At 33.7% G+C, this 15,065-nt stretch overlaps 4 protein-coding genes and 1 non-coding gene across 5 annotated transcripts; 1 reads left to right on the plus strand and 4 right to left on the minus strand.

Moving 5' to 3' along the window:
* The first annotated feature begins 1,025 nt into the window (after window positions 1-1,025).
* On the plus strand, window positions 1,026-4,532 carry LOC107186463 (polyadenylate-binding protein 1-B-like). Its single transcript, XM_015574326.1, has 7 exons — window positions 1,026-1,420; window positions 1,616-2,160; window positions 2,192-2,301; window positions 2,376-2,459; window positions 2,757-2,956; window positions 3,025-3,453; window positions 4,267-4,532. Exons 1-7 carry the CDS (start codon window positions 1,186-1,188, stop codon window positions 4,464-4,466), a joined length of 1,803 nt encoding a protein of 600 aa, XP_015429812.1. The 5' UTR covers window positions 1,026-1,185; the 3' UTR covers window positions 4,467-4,532.
* Window positions 4,533-6,140: 1,608 nt separating this feature from the next.
* On the minus strand, window positions 6,141-8,554 carry LOC107186464 (SET and MYND domain-containing protein 4-like). The gene is made up of 5 exons (XM_015574327.1): window positions 8,368-8,554; window positions 7,640-8,291; window positions 7,211-7,497; window positions 6,761-7,044; window positions 6,141-6,644 (listed from the first exon to the last, which is right to left on the minus strand). Exons 1-5 carry the CDS (start codon window positions 8,552-8,554, stop codon window positions 6,141-6,143), a joined length of 1,914 nt encoding a protein of 637 aa, XP_015429813.1.
* Window positions 8,555-9,713: 1,159 nt separating this feature from the next.
* On the minus strand, window positions 9,714-10,737 carry LOC107186594 (prefoldin subunit 4). The gene is made up of 4 exons (XM_015574492.1): window positions 10,603-10,737; window positions 10,420-10,524; window positions 10,204-10,320; window positions 9,714-9,989 (listed from the first exon to the last, which is right to left on the minus strand). The coding sequence occupies exons 1-4, from the start codon at window positions 10,639-10,641 to the stop codon at window positions 9,837-9,839; spliced, it is 414 nt and encodes a 137-aa protein (XP_015429978.1). The 5' UTR covers window positions 10,642-10,737; the 3' UTR covers window positions 9,714-9,836.
* Window positions 10,738-11,079: 342 nt separating this feature from the next.
* Trnaq-cug lies at window positions 11,080-11,151 on the minus strand. Its single transcript has one exon. It is a non-coding gene; the product is annotated as a tRNA-Gln (tRNA).
* A 382-nt stretch (window positions 11,152-11,533) lies between these two features.
* LOC107186528 (THUMP domain-containing protein 1) lies at window positions 11,534-13,274 on the minus strand. The gene is made up of 6 exons (XM_015574417.1): window positions 13,087-13,274; window positions 12,626-12,834; window positions 12,398-12,553; window positions 12,054-12,298; window positions 11,748-11,979; window positions 11,534-11,665 (listed from the first exon to the last, which is right to left on the minus strand). Exons 2-6 carry the CDS (start codon window positions 12,821-12,823, stop codon window positions 11,555-11,557), a joined length of 942 nt encoding a protein of 313 aa, XP_015429903.1. The 5' UTR covers window positions 12,824-12,834; window positions 13,087-13,274; the 3' UTR covers window positions 11,534-11,554.
* Between the last annotated feature and the right edge of the window lie 1,791 nt (window positions 13,275-15,065).

Raw genomic sequence — 15,065 nt, forward strand, 5'->3', positions numbered from 1 at the left:
GCGGATTTACAAAACGCCATGAACGTTTATGCCAGTGATGGGCACCATCGACTAAATTAAACTATCGACTAATGATTATTTAGTCGCAACATACTATCGACTATTTAGTCGATAGTTTTTAGTCGATGGTGCCCGTCACTAGTTTATGCTCTAATTGTTGATAATGTAGGATGTCCTAAATGTAATGACCACACTGGAAATATTTATGCAAAATTAGATATTTCGTGACTATTTTTAGACAATTTGGATTCAGCAAAAATTTATTTCCTCCATTAAGTGTAAAACATGAAGAAAGTATTTCAGAATAAAAGTTCAGTTGAATGAATCTTTATTCGAATGCTTCCAATTTAAATAGATTCAGATTTTCCGAACACCCTACTATTCGAATATAGAACATATTGAAAACGTAGAGTAGGGTTTAACGTTTCCTGTGTATTTGAAAACAGAACATACTTATATAGGGTGTCTCGTAAATAATGATACAAGTAGAAAGGTGGTAATTCTATGTGAAAAAATAAAACAAAATAATAGAACAAAATTTTGTCATGAAAGTTTTAAGTCTGACCGAATGTGTCTACACTAAAGCAGTTGTAGGCATTCATAGTGAGGCAATCAGACATCGATCGATGGCCAATGATCGTTCCGATACAGTATACAAAACGCTTTTCACGGGTCAGTGTTTCAACTACTCATATTCATTTTATCTTATGAAAGTTTACCTAAGGAGTCGGAAAGAGTATACTTAAATTGGTTGGAACAGTGACTATCTATACATAAAATGTGTTTTAGATTGGTGCTTGTCTTTCCGCTTGTACCACCACTTATGGGACACCCTGTATAATGTTGGGTTTGTGTCCATAGGCACTAGGCACGCCATCATAAGAGATCCGTTCAGCCTTCAATTGTTGATTGACGGTTCCTGGTTCGTTTTGAAATCATTATCGTTTTGACAATATTATTGTCTTCTGAACAAATGGAGGCAAAATAGAGAATTTAAGAACACCCTATTGCTGTACACTGCTTCTTCTTTCCTGCTCATTGAAATAAGTTTCAGTGAAATAGATTGGAAAAATAGAACGTCAGCATTGTAATATAACCTCCGTTTTTATTATTCGAATGAGAATTAGCGTATCGTAAATATTTACTTCGAAAAAGAATCGATTCTTAAACGCAACTCACGTCAAAATGAGCGTAAGATTGTTGAAAGACCCAGCTACGGTAAGTAGCCGTATATTCGTGGGTCATTTGCAAACAGACGATATGACCAAACATGAACTGGAAGAACATTTCTCAAAATATGGAACTGTCGTCGGTTCAGCGATAAATCGAGGTTTCGGTTTTGTTCAATTCGAGGAAGAACAGTCTGCTCAGAAAGCTATTCAAAATGAGGATGGTGCTATGTTCAAAGGCAGAAGAATAGGTATTTTTACTTACAAGATTTCTTTCTGGTATTTCATTATAAATTGTAATACTATATTGCTTAGCATACTTTTTGTATGTGATGTATAAAACAATATCTGGTATATATGTGTATGACACATGTAATCGTCATGCATTATTTGTTCATAAATTTAGACATATTTTATAGTACATATTTATATTCTGTTTTATGTAGATGTTAGACCAGCAAAGAAAGATAATCAGTCTGCAGGTGGAGGACCTAAGCCACCAGGAGGTCCAAATAATCAGTTTAATCCTGGCACTAATCACTTTAATGCTGGAAATGATTCCTTCAGTAGCGGAGCTCAAAATTATGGAGCAAATTCTAGTTTTAATTCGAATCAAAGTTTTGGTTCTGATTCACAGATGAGTGATAGTCAGAAAGGAAATAATATGCAAAATCGAAATGAATTCGGTGATGGAAAACAGAGTAGTGATCAATTTGGAAATCAAAATAGAAATAATGGAAGTGATCAGTTTAATAATATGATTCAGAATAAAGGGAATGATCAGTTTAATCCGGGTAATCAAAACAGAGGTGTTAATCAATTTGGACCAGGTGGAAATCAGAGCAGACCTGGAGGGAATCAAAATCGTAATTTAAATAATCAGAATAATCACAATCAAAGTGGCGGAGCAGGCGGGGGAGTAAACACTGGTGGGGGTGGTAGACCAAGAGGTAGTAGGGGTGGAAAGAATCGAAATAAAAATAGAGATAATTCAGCATGGTAGAGATTGGGACCACAAACAGGGTGATAGACCAAGGAACAATAATTTTGGCAGGGATTCTTTTAATGAAAGCAACAATCGCTATGAAGATTTCAAGAATAGTGGTCCCAGAGATATGAACATAAGTTTTAAGTATGTTAAACTATTAATCCTCCATAATATTCTTTGCTTAACTTACTAACTGGTGTATTATGTTCACTCATTAGCAACACAAATACGTCGAGTGAATATACAAATACATCAACTGAAAAGAACGACTGTGAGATCATTGTTGTCAACAAGGCATTGACGTATGTATAAAAGCGATACACTCTTGTGAGTAGGTTGTCAAACTTAACGAGGTATAGTTTAATATCCCTAAAACAAATAAAATTTTGATGTACTTTTTGGGTAAACTTTATGTTATCAAAGGATGATCGAATTGTTCAAATTAATTTTCTCTTTTAACATTAAGTCATCAAGGTTATATGAAGGTCATCATTTAATAGCTAAGTACCTCCTTTAGTTTTACAGTTATTTGTGACACACTTAACTTTAGATCTGGTAAATATTCATAATATTATTACAACTGTTATTTATTAAAATAGGGAGTATGCAGAAAGTATTGAGGCAAGGCTGAAGAAAATTGGATTGACAGTGGATTTACTATTTCCAAACGAAGATGTACTCCTCAGTAGGGTTTTAGGCAATATAGCGAGTCGTGGATGTTTATATGCTGTTGTAGTGACACCTATCAATCAAGAACATCATTCCTTAACACTAAATATTCTTCATGGTTTGCCACAAGGTATTTATTTCGTTACTATGATAAACATGATATTTTCCGTGTTATCACAACTACAATTTTTTATACAGAACACAGAAACATGCTCGTCGATGATGCCATTAATTTAATGTCTCGCGACTTCGCCAATTATAAAGCTGGCGGACGGTCAGTACCGTTGAACACACCATTTGCGAACGAACGACATCCCGATGCTATTCAAGTTCTTTTAAATATGTTGGCTGATAACCATCAATTAACAGTACTACAGTACGATCGCGTGATAAAATATCTCGAAATTAAGCGTGAGGAACAGGTGCAAGTTGAATTGGGAGACGTGAAAGATTTACCCACGACAACAACGACGATAGCAGTCAGCGACCCAAAACAGGCTGAATTACAGTCGAGGATACTTAATATATTGAATAGTAATAAAACAAACTCGGCCGTGCCTGTTCCTAGTCCAGTACCGGCTCCAACAGCTGCACCTACACCCGTTCCACCGACTACTTGGGGATCAGGTAAAATACATAAAATTTCGCTATTAATATTTAAACAGAATACTAAATGTTTAAAAATATATATAATTCGCACTATTATAACGTGATAATCATTCAGGACAACATAAATATCATACAAATATTTCAGTAGTGGATTTCGGTTTTATCAAAGTTCGTGTTTAGTCTTTGTACCAGCAAACTTTGAAAACCATTAAATCCAGAATTCCTTTAATAAGGAATCGAAAAAATATACACACTGTATAATGCAGTGTTTTCGCTTCTTTTTTCTTGCTTCACTGTGTAAACAATTACACGTCACAACTGTGATATTTTCTTCAATTTATTTTAAAGAAACAGTTATCGGATTATTCGTCGCGTGAAAAAGTTTGACAGACCATTTGCACGATTTTGCGCCTTTAGAAAGGTCGTTTCTAGGTGTATCTTACCGATTTGAGAGCACCTGTTTTTTTTTACATTTTTCTTTGGATCCGTTTGTGCCACGCTTCACGAACATGCCCAAAGAAACTGAAATTCTTCTCTAAGTCGTTTAAAGAAATTTCCAAGGAAGAAGTTTCACATGTAAACATTAATAACGCAGGTTTTGTCTGAGCGTTTGGACAAATAGATTCAGGTAAAGTCTATAACTATTGAACACAAGTGATAAAACGAACTTCGTACGCTTTGGGTTTATTCTAAGTCGAGTTCTCAGTGCGTGTAGTGTTCTTGTGCCCGTTTTCCTCATGATGCAGCGATCAAAGCGAACGAACTTCGAATATATTTATTGCCGGTATCACAACCGCCTAACTACATGAGTACATCATGTTATGCCAGCAGCATCAACTGCCACAACAGCACCCACAACAACAACACCTACCACAGGAGTTTCACCGTCACCTCTGCTAAATGATCCGACAGTTCAAAAGGCACTTGACAGTCTGTTGCAAGGCAATTTGCTCAAAAGCATCGGTGATCAGCAACCGGCTACAACCACGACGCCTCTGTTTGCCGCTTTTTCGAATATCGGCCGATTTTAATTGGACTTCCAATTACGTGTTTTTTTTATCACGTTTTATTTTATCTGGCAGGAAATTTCATTTGATACGACGAAGTGAAAGCTCTATTACTATATTTAAATAGTACACCAGAAACAAGCTAGTGTCATCAACTTGAAAAAGTGGCTTTGAGATTTGTCTCTCATGAAGTGTTAGCATGCTTTCACATGCATAAAATAGTACATTTTTGAACGTAAGATTTATAAGGGTTTGTAAGTTCTATATAGTATTCCACAGTTATTTGACAAATTTGTCCCCGTACGTGTTTGTCCAGTTTATTCCAACTATTAATGAAATTTTTAATTCTTATATTTTTCATTATATTTATATAAGAGCATCGCTAATGATGTTATTTGACAAAATATCTACCCAATGCGTTTGTTAAGTAATGGTGGAATACTGTAGGTGTTATTCGTACGATTCACGCTATCATAGGTGTACTTTGATATTTACCTACATACATGTTAACTCCTTTTATTACCATGCCAGACACATTTTAACTCAGTACGCATTGCATAGCAATATAAATGGAAGAGATATTGTATTAGGTGTATATCTAATGATTTTATGTGCGAGCTTTTATGCCTCCTTTTATCTCTTTGCTTCCCATTATTATAACATTAATCAAGTTTCGAATTGTAACTTGGATCTTAAAGAGCAGGTTTAAAGTACAAATATACACTGTACTTTATCAAAGCCTGAACAGTTTGTTGTGGCGAAGAATATTTCAATATGTAATATATTGATTTAGTAATCGATAATTTAATTAAACAATTCCATCATTTATTGCAATTATATGTTACTTTCAATTAAATGTGTAGAATTTATTACATTATCATTTTAATGATTTGCCGTTGTAGCTTCCTTCTTTTATAGTTTTTATTAGTCTCAAAAACTTATGTTATCTGTAATTACAATGTGTCGCGTAATTATGACCGCAGCTGAGATTAGTAAGAAAAATATTTGGGCGAATTTATAAGCCTTGTAAACTTTGTCTCATGTAAAAATATACATACATATATAAATATAAAGCATTTCATTTTTATAATACATTATACAATACTTATGAAATATTATGTTTAATATTGCACTTATGATGGTACTGGTTTCTTCGGGATAGCAGAGATTTAAACAAAGAAATTACGTATACGTTACATGTTTTTTCAAATTTTATATTATTACGTAACATTCACTTTGTTTATTTATACAAGTGTATTACATGAAAGAATACATGAACATTCTTTTTTCGGAATTAGATTAACATCATGTATAACTTCAATAAAATGTTTTTAGGAATACTGTATGTCTTTTATTAACATCTTGGTACAATGTTGATGCCTCATAGTCTCACGGATCTAGAAACAAGAAAATACAGATCTGTTAAATCAGACTTCAGTTTTGAACACCTAATGCATTAACACTTTACATACCTTTGCAGCACAGTAAGTAAAGTACGTATTCATTGTCAAGAAGCAACATATGCTATGGACTCAGAAGCAGCTTTATTATGTTAACAAGCGACAAGACAAACCAGTGCACAACAAAGTGAAGTATACTTCATACAAATAAAAATGTATTGCGGGACGTAAGTAAGCATATTATTAAACATCAGCAGGTAAGCAAAGCAATATGAGTGTAAATAAGCGTTAATATCAGTTAAGTTGACATATGATTGAATTTACCTAGATAATAACTCTTTAGGTATTGCTCCGCGTGCACTATTTCTTCACACGGTTGGGATACTTCTTTGTAGAGGATACCAAGAACAGATTTGACAGCATCAATGTCGTACATATTCTTCACCAATCTCTGTTTATATGATTTTAGTTTCTCTACAAGCTCTTTATTCTTGCTGATAGAACCGACGTGATGCTGAAGAATCTCATTATACATTGGCCAGTCTGAACTGCAAGCAGGACAGTTGCACTCGAAGAAGTAGTCCTGCATTATCTTTTCTTTTCTTTCAGATCTTGGCATGTGTGCATACGCAGCACCGTAGCCGGTGAATATTTGGTCCCCAGGATATATTGGTTCCAGAGCACGGGTGATCATTGTCAGTCCTTCGAAATGACGGAAAGTGTTTGGCGCACAGGAGTGATTATACAAGCTGTGCGTTACATATAGTCCAGAGCCTGTTTTAACTCCTGGCTCCTGCTGTATCTAGAAAATAAATTTGAAAACTGTAACTCGATTATTATGTTCCTATCTGTTGCTTTATCAAATTTTCCACGAGTATATCTTTTATATTTTAAAAAGTATCTGTCGGAACAAATTACTGTGAAGCAATTGGAAGACATTATGACACAAGCACGAAACATGAGGCTGCCACAGAACTTTAGCTCGGGGATATTGTCGATGTCTTTTAATTGGTCCATTTCGTATTTCTTGCAGAAGAAATTAGTCTGTGTGGATAGGAGAATAGCACCCAGGGCTGAGATGCAGGCGAACGCACTGACTCCGATGAGCGGTCTTGTTGTCATGTTGGTTGCAAGGCTCAGAGCAGATTGTGCATTGTTGCTGTCCAGTATACCTTCATGTGTGAAGCCTGCAGTCCTATTATCTACAAAAAAAGAAATACAGTATAAAATATAATATTCACACAGTATGTTATAGTTCAATATTTACTACAATATACTTTCTCATAATCTCTTACGTCCTTTAAACGTGACTGATAGTTACCATTATATTTTTTATTTTAGATATAGAATATGAAGGCTCCTGCTTACCTGGATTACACTCTGCTACCTTCATGTCCTCACGCAGTTCTGTGATTTTTTTGCCCTTTGCTGTTACTACAATCAGAAACCGTACAATTTTGGTAAGCATTCTTACCTTGTCTTTGTCAACATTGAATAAATTTCCTAGAACTGCCAAAATTGGACATTCTAGTTGATGCGCCATATCCCAAGCTACTGATCTACAGTTTTCTGAACAGTATACAGACATTGGGCATTTTGGACATGGTATTAGATTGTAGCTTCTAGATAAACAATGATGACAATGCGTGTAATATCTGTGAAATTATAAAATTGTAACATACACATGTAAATATACGGGGTACCACAAATTAACGCGAATATTCAAAATATCGTTGCCGATTTTAATGACGATGTTTAAAGAAAAAACGTATTAAAAGCGTTAACGAAGTAGCTTACTTTTGCGTATAAATAATATGTGCATACGGATCTTCAAAGGAAACGACATCTCCTGGCTTAAATTCTTTAGAAGCTACTAAATGACGTCCATATTTTCTCGAGAAAGCAATTGTGACACCGTCACTGACAGCAGGAGCCTCTTTGCTAGGGCCATAAGTCAACTTTAAAGGACCCTCATCTGCTAGGTATCTCGGTTCTTTTTCTTTAGTGGGTGGTATACCACAATCGTTAACCGAATCTTCTTTATTTCCATTAATTTGTCCATTCTTATTTATTTCTTCTTTATTCTCGGTTTTACCATTTCTGTATCTTACAGTTATAGGTACTTCTGTAACTTTTTCCGACAAACACATATTCATTAACTTCTCTGTATCAATAGGGTCATCCTTCTTAATCTTTAATTTCTTTTTAATCTCTTCAATAGCCTTTGCTCCTCTTTCCTTCAATTTTTTTCTCTTTTCTTCTGGGTAGCCAAGATCTAAAGCAGAATCAATGTCTATTAAACACTCTTTGAACATTTGTTTTCTGTATAAAGCCGCCGATCTGTTAGCATAAGCGTGAGACATAAGCTCCCCGTCATTTGCGTATGCTAAACTCATTGTGTAACATTTTATGGCTTCAGTATCATCGCCCATCACAAAGTGTTGATTTCCTGCAATTGTGTTAAAATTGTTAGAGTTTAACAAAGTATAAAGGTTGGATTTATGTACTCAGTAAATATCTTTTACCTTCTTCTCTATATCTGATCGAATCTTCTTCATTTTTCGTTTCAGGAACTAAAGTGGGTAGTGGAGATTTCAGCATGTTTTGCAAAATATGACCAACAAGTGCTTCACCCTCTTTCTGCAAACCATATCCCACGTGTGAGTTGTTACCTTGCTTTAAGGTCAGGACTAGTTCCCTTGCTGTGTCCATATCCATGTTAACTATTCTGACTGAAAAAATCCTTCACAAACGGAAATCGTTAAATTCGTGTATCTCATTCACATTTAACAATTACACGTATCTGTAAATAATAAGTGGAGTGTACTGTAATTGATTAATTGTATATTTTTGTTTATTTATGTACATGGTATAGTTTCAACTAAATCTAGGGAAAAAATTATTATTCACATACTTCTTCTGCAGTAGATAAGCAGCTATTGAATGGTCTGTAGTGAACTATGTACTGGCAGAAGCAAAACTGAGAGGTGAAACTAAAATTACCTCAAGTGAGATAATAGAGGGAAGGCAGAACCTGTATGACTGTGTAACCAAGTTCCAAATCATTATTAAATTGTTAAATTCTAATTTATATAATGTGTAGAAAATGATACATTTTAGTTGTTTTATATTAATGTTCCACAATAAGTTACTTAATTTTAGTAATTTTCAGATTTATTAAAAAAGTTTAATATGATAGCCTGTAAAACAAGGAAGTATATTATCACATGTTTCAGAATATGGTTAAAATCGTGTACTTCATATTACATTTTTACTTCTTTTCAAAATTTATATTGTCTTGCTTATTATGTATTCTTTGTAAAGATTACAAACATTATGATGTAAGTATTGCAAAGAGTATGAGCTAATAATATTCAAACAAGCCATAATGGTATATAATGTTTAAAAATATTCAACAAATATAGATCATGGAGATAGTTTTTTTTCTGACATGTTGCATGAGCACTTTGTAATGAGAACAATTTGGCAGGCATCCAAATTTCATGCTACTGCTACCACTGTCTTGAATTCAACCTTTGATTAAAGGAACACATACATATGGTTGTTAACATTTATGTACAGAATAATTCAGTGATGTCCAACGTGCAATATAGTGTTTTTCTTATATTTTTTGTCAAGTATATATGGAGATCTTAATTAGCTTATAGTAAATATCCATAAGTTGATAGTAGATCCGTAATTAGCTTATAGCAACATTAGTGTTATTGGAAGGTAGTATAACAATAAAAAAAACTACGTGGAAAAAGTACAATAAGTTTATTGAAAGTTTATCACATATTAACAATTAATTAACAGGTGCAAATGCTAATGATTTTCATATATTAGAAAATTAAAATGTGAAATTGTTTGGTTGTACAAATTGTGAATAACAAAATGCAGCTTGTATTATCTGAATTGGAAAACTCATGAATGAATAAATGTGTACAAAACCTTATAGCACATTATAAAAAGATTATATGCACACTTGACTAGATCAATCTTCATCCACATCCAAATTTATGCGAGTACCAAACTTTGCATATAATTGAGTTTTTAAATCACTTATGATGTTCTTCAGATCACCACATTTACTTTCTAAAGTTGAGATTTCCTTTTTCTTTTTCTCTTTGATGTCATCTAAGTAACCCTACAAGTATACATTTCTTTCAATTGTAAAAAAATCAATAGAAGGTAGAAATAGATTGCAGATCTTATGCATTTGTAGTAAACAATGTGTTAAATATAATACAGTAAAAATTTTAGTAAATCTTTCACTTCATTATGGTCCTAATAACAGCTCCACATAAAGAGCCACGGTCTAATTATTACTTAAGGAACTAACAGATTGGTTGACAACAAACCTGTGTCTTTTCCAAATCTTCATAAATGAAAACTTCACCTATGTAATATGGTATCTTTGCGTCATCGTCTAAAAGGATTATTTCATCGCAGGCATCTTCCAAATTTTTTAATTCATTCTGCAGAAAGTATGAAGATGTAATGCATACAAAACTGAGCATGACCAAATAAGGTTACAAGAAATACGAGGCATTTGCAATTAATAAATCCATTAATACCTGCTTGACTTTCAACTCCTCTTTCAAGTCTTCCATCTTAGCATTTTGCCTTGCAAATTTGTTAATTTTCTGTTGATCTTCGTATGTAATATAAACATCGGAATCCTATAACACGGTGGAGGTTAGAAAGATAATTTAATGATAAAATATATAACTGAAATAGTGAATGTTACTGAAGCTCACAGGCTGAAATCCACTTTGCGCATTTTTTCGACTCGACATGTTCACGTTTTTCTTCGACTTTATATTGACATAAACTACGATTTAATGCTGATGTGTTAACAATTTTGAAAAAAATGACGTCATACGTTCATGACCATCATGCCATCATGACATCCCGTATAAAGCTCGTATTGCTGGAAGCGAAATAAAACTTATAAATCGATCATTGAAAATGAGGCATTAGTGCGTTCTGTTTAAAGACACAGGTTCATACAAATAAAAGTTATAATAATCAGTAAATTACTCTTAATATAACAAATTAGGATAAGTTTTAAACTGTACAGTTGATTATGTACATTATAATTTCATGTAAACATTTTTTTTATAAGCTATCTATTATGAAGAGTTTTGTTAGTAAAATTATTCCTTTTCTATTTTACCCTTGTTTTGTATTCTATATAGGTGGAAAACAATATACAGAGTGAGAACAAAAAGAAAAGGTCCCACCGAGATTTGAACTCGGATCGCTGGATTCAGAGTCCAGAGTGCTAACCATTACACCATGGGACCTTGTAGAGTTTTATTCAATATAAAGTATGTTAATACATTATTGATTAGTTAAAAAAATACATTGCTAACATTCAAATTTACATAATAAGTTAGCAAAACACGAATTCAATAGAAATTCATCTCCTAGATTAAAAGTAAAATAAGGTTTTTATTAAAAGAATATTCAACATTGTAGGTCTTTAAATATTGTAATACAAAATGTTTATTAATATAGAAGCTATATTTTACATACATTTTTACAACTATGTAAGACTTCTTTTTATACAAAATATTACAAAAGGATGTGAACTATAAAGTTGTCCAGAACGTAATTATAACTTGTTAAATATTTAATAACAAAAGTATGTAACTATAGTTGTCACTGAAAGGTTTGTTACGTGGTCATCAATTAATAATTTCTATATCAGTTACTTAGTTCCTTCTTGTCAACAATTGTTTCTTCTTCTACATGCGTTTCCTCTTTTGAATGTTTCTCACTATCTTTTGACTCGTTATGTTCTTCACAATTATTTTTCTGGAAATAACAATTAAGTTCGTGTTTACTAAAAAACTGCGGTTCTGATAAATACCTTACATGAAATATTGTTTGTTCTCACTTTTGTGTTATTCACAGATTCTTTTGCATTGCATATTTCAAGCAAATTATATTTCTTAAATTTGTAATAATTTGGAGCAACAGACATGAGGCAGACACCACGGATTACTTCAACTATCACAGCAAGTTCTGGATTCTTCAGATCTGCTTTATTTCCAGGGTTTTTCTTGCTTATTATTTCAGCCAGATCTTCAATAACTTCTTCTCTGTGTATATTGCTGTTACTGTGGCGGCTGTAATTACATTACACAATTATACTTGTGTTTCTAAAATAACTATATTAAAAGTATCACTGATAAGAACTTACTTGAATACAATACTGAAAGTTTTTGGCTCCTGTGCAAAATACTTTTCAAGCATTGCATCTGCTTTCTGCTTTATATCATTCATGTATGCTTTACATATGACTTCAATTGGAAGTAATCTTAATAAGTATCTGGTACGCTGTTGTTTCGTTTTCTCTAATTCTGTAACAATTTTAGTAACTAGCTCCAGAGGATTTGATAAGGTACTCCTTATAAAAATAACATTTTTTACACCAGTGTCAACCACCTAATAAAAAGAAATCTTTAGCTAATTCATTCATTGAATTGAACAATGACTATATATTATTCTTGTTAAGTACTTTTTACGTTTCCTCTCATAATTTACCTGAAATCTTCTTGCAGCCACTGGTTTTGCATATTCTGCCTTTAGTTCATTGATTTCTTTATTTAAAGCAGTAGATATATCTTCATTATCTTGTTCTGTATCACTAACAGGATCGTCATTTGCTATAGAGACTTTGGTATTATCATTATCATTGTCCTTGAATTAAAAAGAATTTGATATTCTTATACCTCTTTGTGTGCCTATCTGATTCTTTGAATTCCACTATACCTTTGTGGTCTCTGATCCATAAATTTCATCAGCAAATTGGTTTAGTAACTTGTAAGCATCGCGCACACAATCTTTCTCACGAAAATTACATGTGCACAAGAACCCCATTGTGCCTGCTTCTAAACTCAATTGTTTGCGTTTCTTCTGGTTGTTACTGTTGTTTTGGTAATAGTGTTTCTTCCTTTTCTGTACATCCATCTTTCTATGTCCTTAAAAAAAAATACTCTGTAATAATTATAAAAAGTGGACATCAAAAGTCTGTGTGTCGAAACAGTACCATATATATTTTTATACATATATATATATATATATATATAAACGTGTTATTAATATGATTAATAACAGTAATTACCACGTGGTCATGGTTAACCAACATATGTATGATTATAAAGACTCTGTGAAATACAAGTAATATTGTAAATGTTACCTGTAGCTGTTAGTAATGAACATTGTATGCTTACTTTCGCTATTTACGTTAAAATATAGTTGTTGTGTAAATATTTAAAACTTGAAGTTAATGATATTTGTTTGCACTCGTATTTTGTTTGCGACAATTGAATTTATTATGCCCCACAGACATAGAAGTTGCATAGAAATATAGACTGCGTGTTAGTCTGAAAGAGACGACCCAACTTTAGAAAAAGGAACATATACATATAGTCACTGCTTCCCGTGATACGCTTCCCGTTTAGTTGACATTTGCACAGCTCTTACACCGTTATATGGGTAGCTTCCGTCTAGATAAAGCATTCAGTTTGAAGCTGAAAGAACGTAGATTAATCCCCTGTCATTGTTAATATCAATAAACAATCAGAACATTGTTAAAATCGCATTTAATCGCGGAATACCATTATTTTTTTGACCGGTGGCGCCACCCGCGGCAATTCGCTCAAACTGTTAGCCAAATTATACCGACAGGTGAGTGAAAATTCCTAGCGATGGAAAAATGCGAATATCTCAGTAATTAGGCGTTTAAAATGAACACAGTGAGTCTCAAATAATTCCTAACGATCCCGTGTATCAATCCAATACCTCGGAATCCCATAATCGGAAGAATTATTTCTGTCAGTACGGTATTGTACATATCAACAATGATAGTAATAATTTATCTAATTATGGGGCTCTGCTGCATTCGGTCGACGCATTGAATCGTGGGGAATAATTTAAGACTAGCAATCTTAAGTTTGAGTGTTTAATTACTCAGATATTCGTGTTTTTTCATCACTAGAAATTTTCACTCACCTGTCGGTATAATTTGGCTAACAGTTTGAGAGAATTGCCACGGGTGGCGCCACAGGTCAAAAAAATAGTGGTATTCCGGGATTAAATGCGATTTTAACAATGTTCTGGTCGTTTATTGATATTAACAATGACAGGGGATTAATCTACGTTCTTTCAGCTTCAAATTGAATGCTTGGTCAAGACGGTAGCTGACAGCATAACGTTGGAAGAGTTGTCCAAAGTGAACTAAACAGGGTACGCATGACGAGATACAGTGGCGACTGTTGTAAATAAATGTGATTTTAACAATGTTCTTGTACTTACTGGTTGCCAGCCGTTATAAAGTACTAATCTACGTTCTTGAAACTTCGAATTTATTGTCTGACGAGGAAAAATGATGCCCGTTCAGTGGTGTAAATGCGATCGGAAACTGTGCAATGAGGGTTGCCGCTCCATAAGGGTCAGCGGTAACACAGGCATAAATAAGTTTACTAATTCTGGGGTTTTGCAGTATTGGATCGATGCATTAAGTCCTCAGGAGTAATTTGAGACTAAAGGCGTTCGTTTTAAGCGCTTAATTACGGAGATATTCGCATTTTTCTATCATTAGGAATTTTCACTCACCTGTCGGTATGATTTGGCTAGCAGTTTGAGCGAATTGCCGCGGGTGGCGCCACCGGTCCAAAAAATAATGGCATTCCGCGATTAAATGCGATTTTAACAATGTTCTGATCGTTTATTAATATTAACATTGACAGGGGATTAATCTACGTTCTTTCAGCTTCAAACTGAATGCTTTATTTAGACGGAAGCTACCCGTATAACGGTGTAAGAGCTGTCCAAATGTGAACTAAACGGGAAGCCTATCACGGGAAGCAGTGACTATATGCACCGACTAGATACCTAGACGGATGTCCTGTGGATTACGGGACAATGAACGGTAGTGAAATGGCTTGCGTCTTGCGTCAGTACACGTTTGAAACGTGATCCTTTATCGCTGTGAGCAAATTATATAGTAACCCCAGCAACCATGGCAGTTTCTGCAGATACTACTACAGCCCAAGTTTAAAAGACGTAAGCAGTAGTTAGTTTCTTTAGAAATCTGTTGAACCAGACAACTATAATTAGTACAGGATTGTACAATGTTTATGCAGTTATATTTAAGACAATTCGATGAAATGAAGCTTATATTATCTGACGTATGTTTATTGGAATATAC

Source organism: Dufourea novaeangliae, unplaced genomic scaffold (genome assembly GCF_001272555.1).
Source record: "Dufourea novaeangliae isolate 0120121106 unplaced genomic scaffold, ASM127255v1 scaffold65, whole genome shotgun sequence".
NCBI classification, from domain to species: domain Eukaryota; kingdom Metazoa; phylum Arthropoda; class Insecta; order Hymenoptera; family Halictidae; genus Dufourea; species Dufourea novaeangliae.

What these genes read in the sequence shown, in the direction of transcription:
- LOC107186528 (XM_015574417.1), bottom strand. Translation starts at nt 12,823, where the DNA reads ATGGATGTACAGAAAAGGAAGAAACACTATTACCAAAACAACAGTAAC. An exon ending in ATGGATCAGAGACCACAAAG is followed by an intron (nt 12,554 to 12,625) that starts GTATAGTGGAAT and finishes TTTTAATTCAAG; the next exon opens with GACAATGATAATGATAATAC. An exon ending in ACTTTCAGTATTGTATTCAA is followed by an intron (nt 11,980 to 12,053) that starts GTAAGTTCTTAT and finishes ATGTAATTACAG; the next exon opens with CCGCCACAGTAACAGCAATA.
- LOC107186463 (XM_015574326.1), top strand. Translation starts at nt 1,186, where the DNA reads ATGAGCGTAAGATTGTTGAAAGACCCAGCTACGGTAAGTAGCCGTATA. An exon ending in GTTCAAAGGCAGAAGAATAG is followed by an intron (nt 1,421 to 1,615) that starts GTATTTTTACTT and finishes TGTTTTATGTAG; the next exon opens with ATGTTAGACCAGCAAAGAAA. An exon ending in GATATGAACATAAGTTTTAA is followed by an intron (nt 2,302 to 2,375) that starts GTATGTTAAACT and finishes TTCACTCATTAG; the next exon opens with CAACACAAATACGTCGAGTG.
- LOC107186464 (XM_015574327.1), bottom strand. Translation starts at nt 8,554, where the DNA reads ATGGACACAGCAAGGGAACTAGTCCTGACCTTAAAGCAAGGTAACAAC. An exon ending in CATATTATTTATACGCAAAA is followed by an intron (nt 7,498 to 7,639) that starts GTAAGCTACTTC and finishes ATAATTTCACAG; the next exon opens with ATATTACACGCATTGTCATC. An exon ending in TGTCTTCCAATTGCTTCACA is followed by an intron (nt 6,645 to 6,760) that starts GTAATTTGTTCC and finishes TTTATTTTCTAG; the next exon opens with ATACAGCAGGAGCCAGGAGT.
- LOC107186594 (XM_015574492.1), bottom strand. Translation starts at nt 10,641, where the DNA reads ATGTCGAGTCGAAAAAATGCGCAAAGTGGATTTCAGCCT. An exon ending in CGCAAAGTGGATTTCAGCCT is followed by an intron (nt 10,525 to 10,602) that starts GTGAGCTTCAGT and finishes ACCGTGTTATAG; the next exon opens with GATTCCGATGTTTATATTAC. An exon ending in AGGAGTTGAAAGTCAAGCAG is followed by an intron (nt 10,321 to 10,419) that starts GTATTAATGGAT and finishes TACTTTCTGCAG; the next exon opens with AATGAATTAAAAAATTTGGA.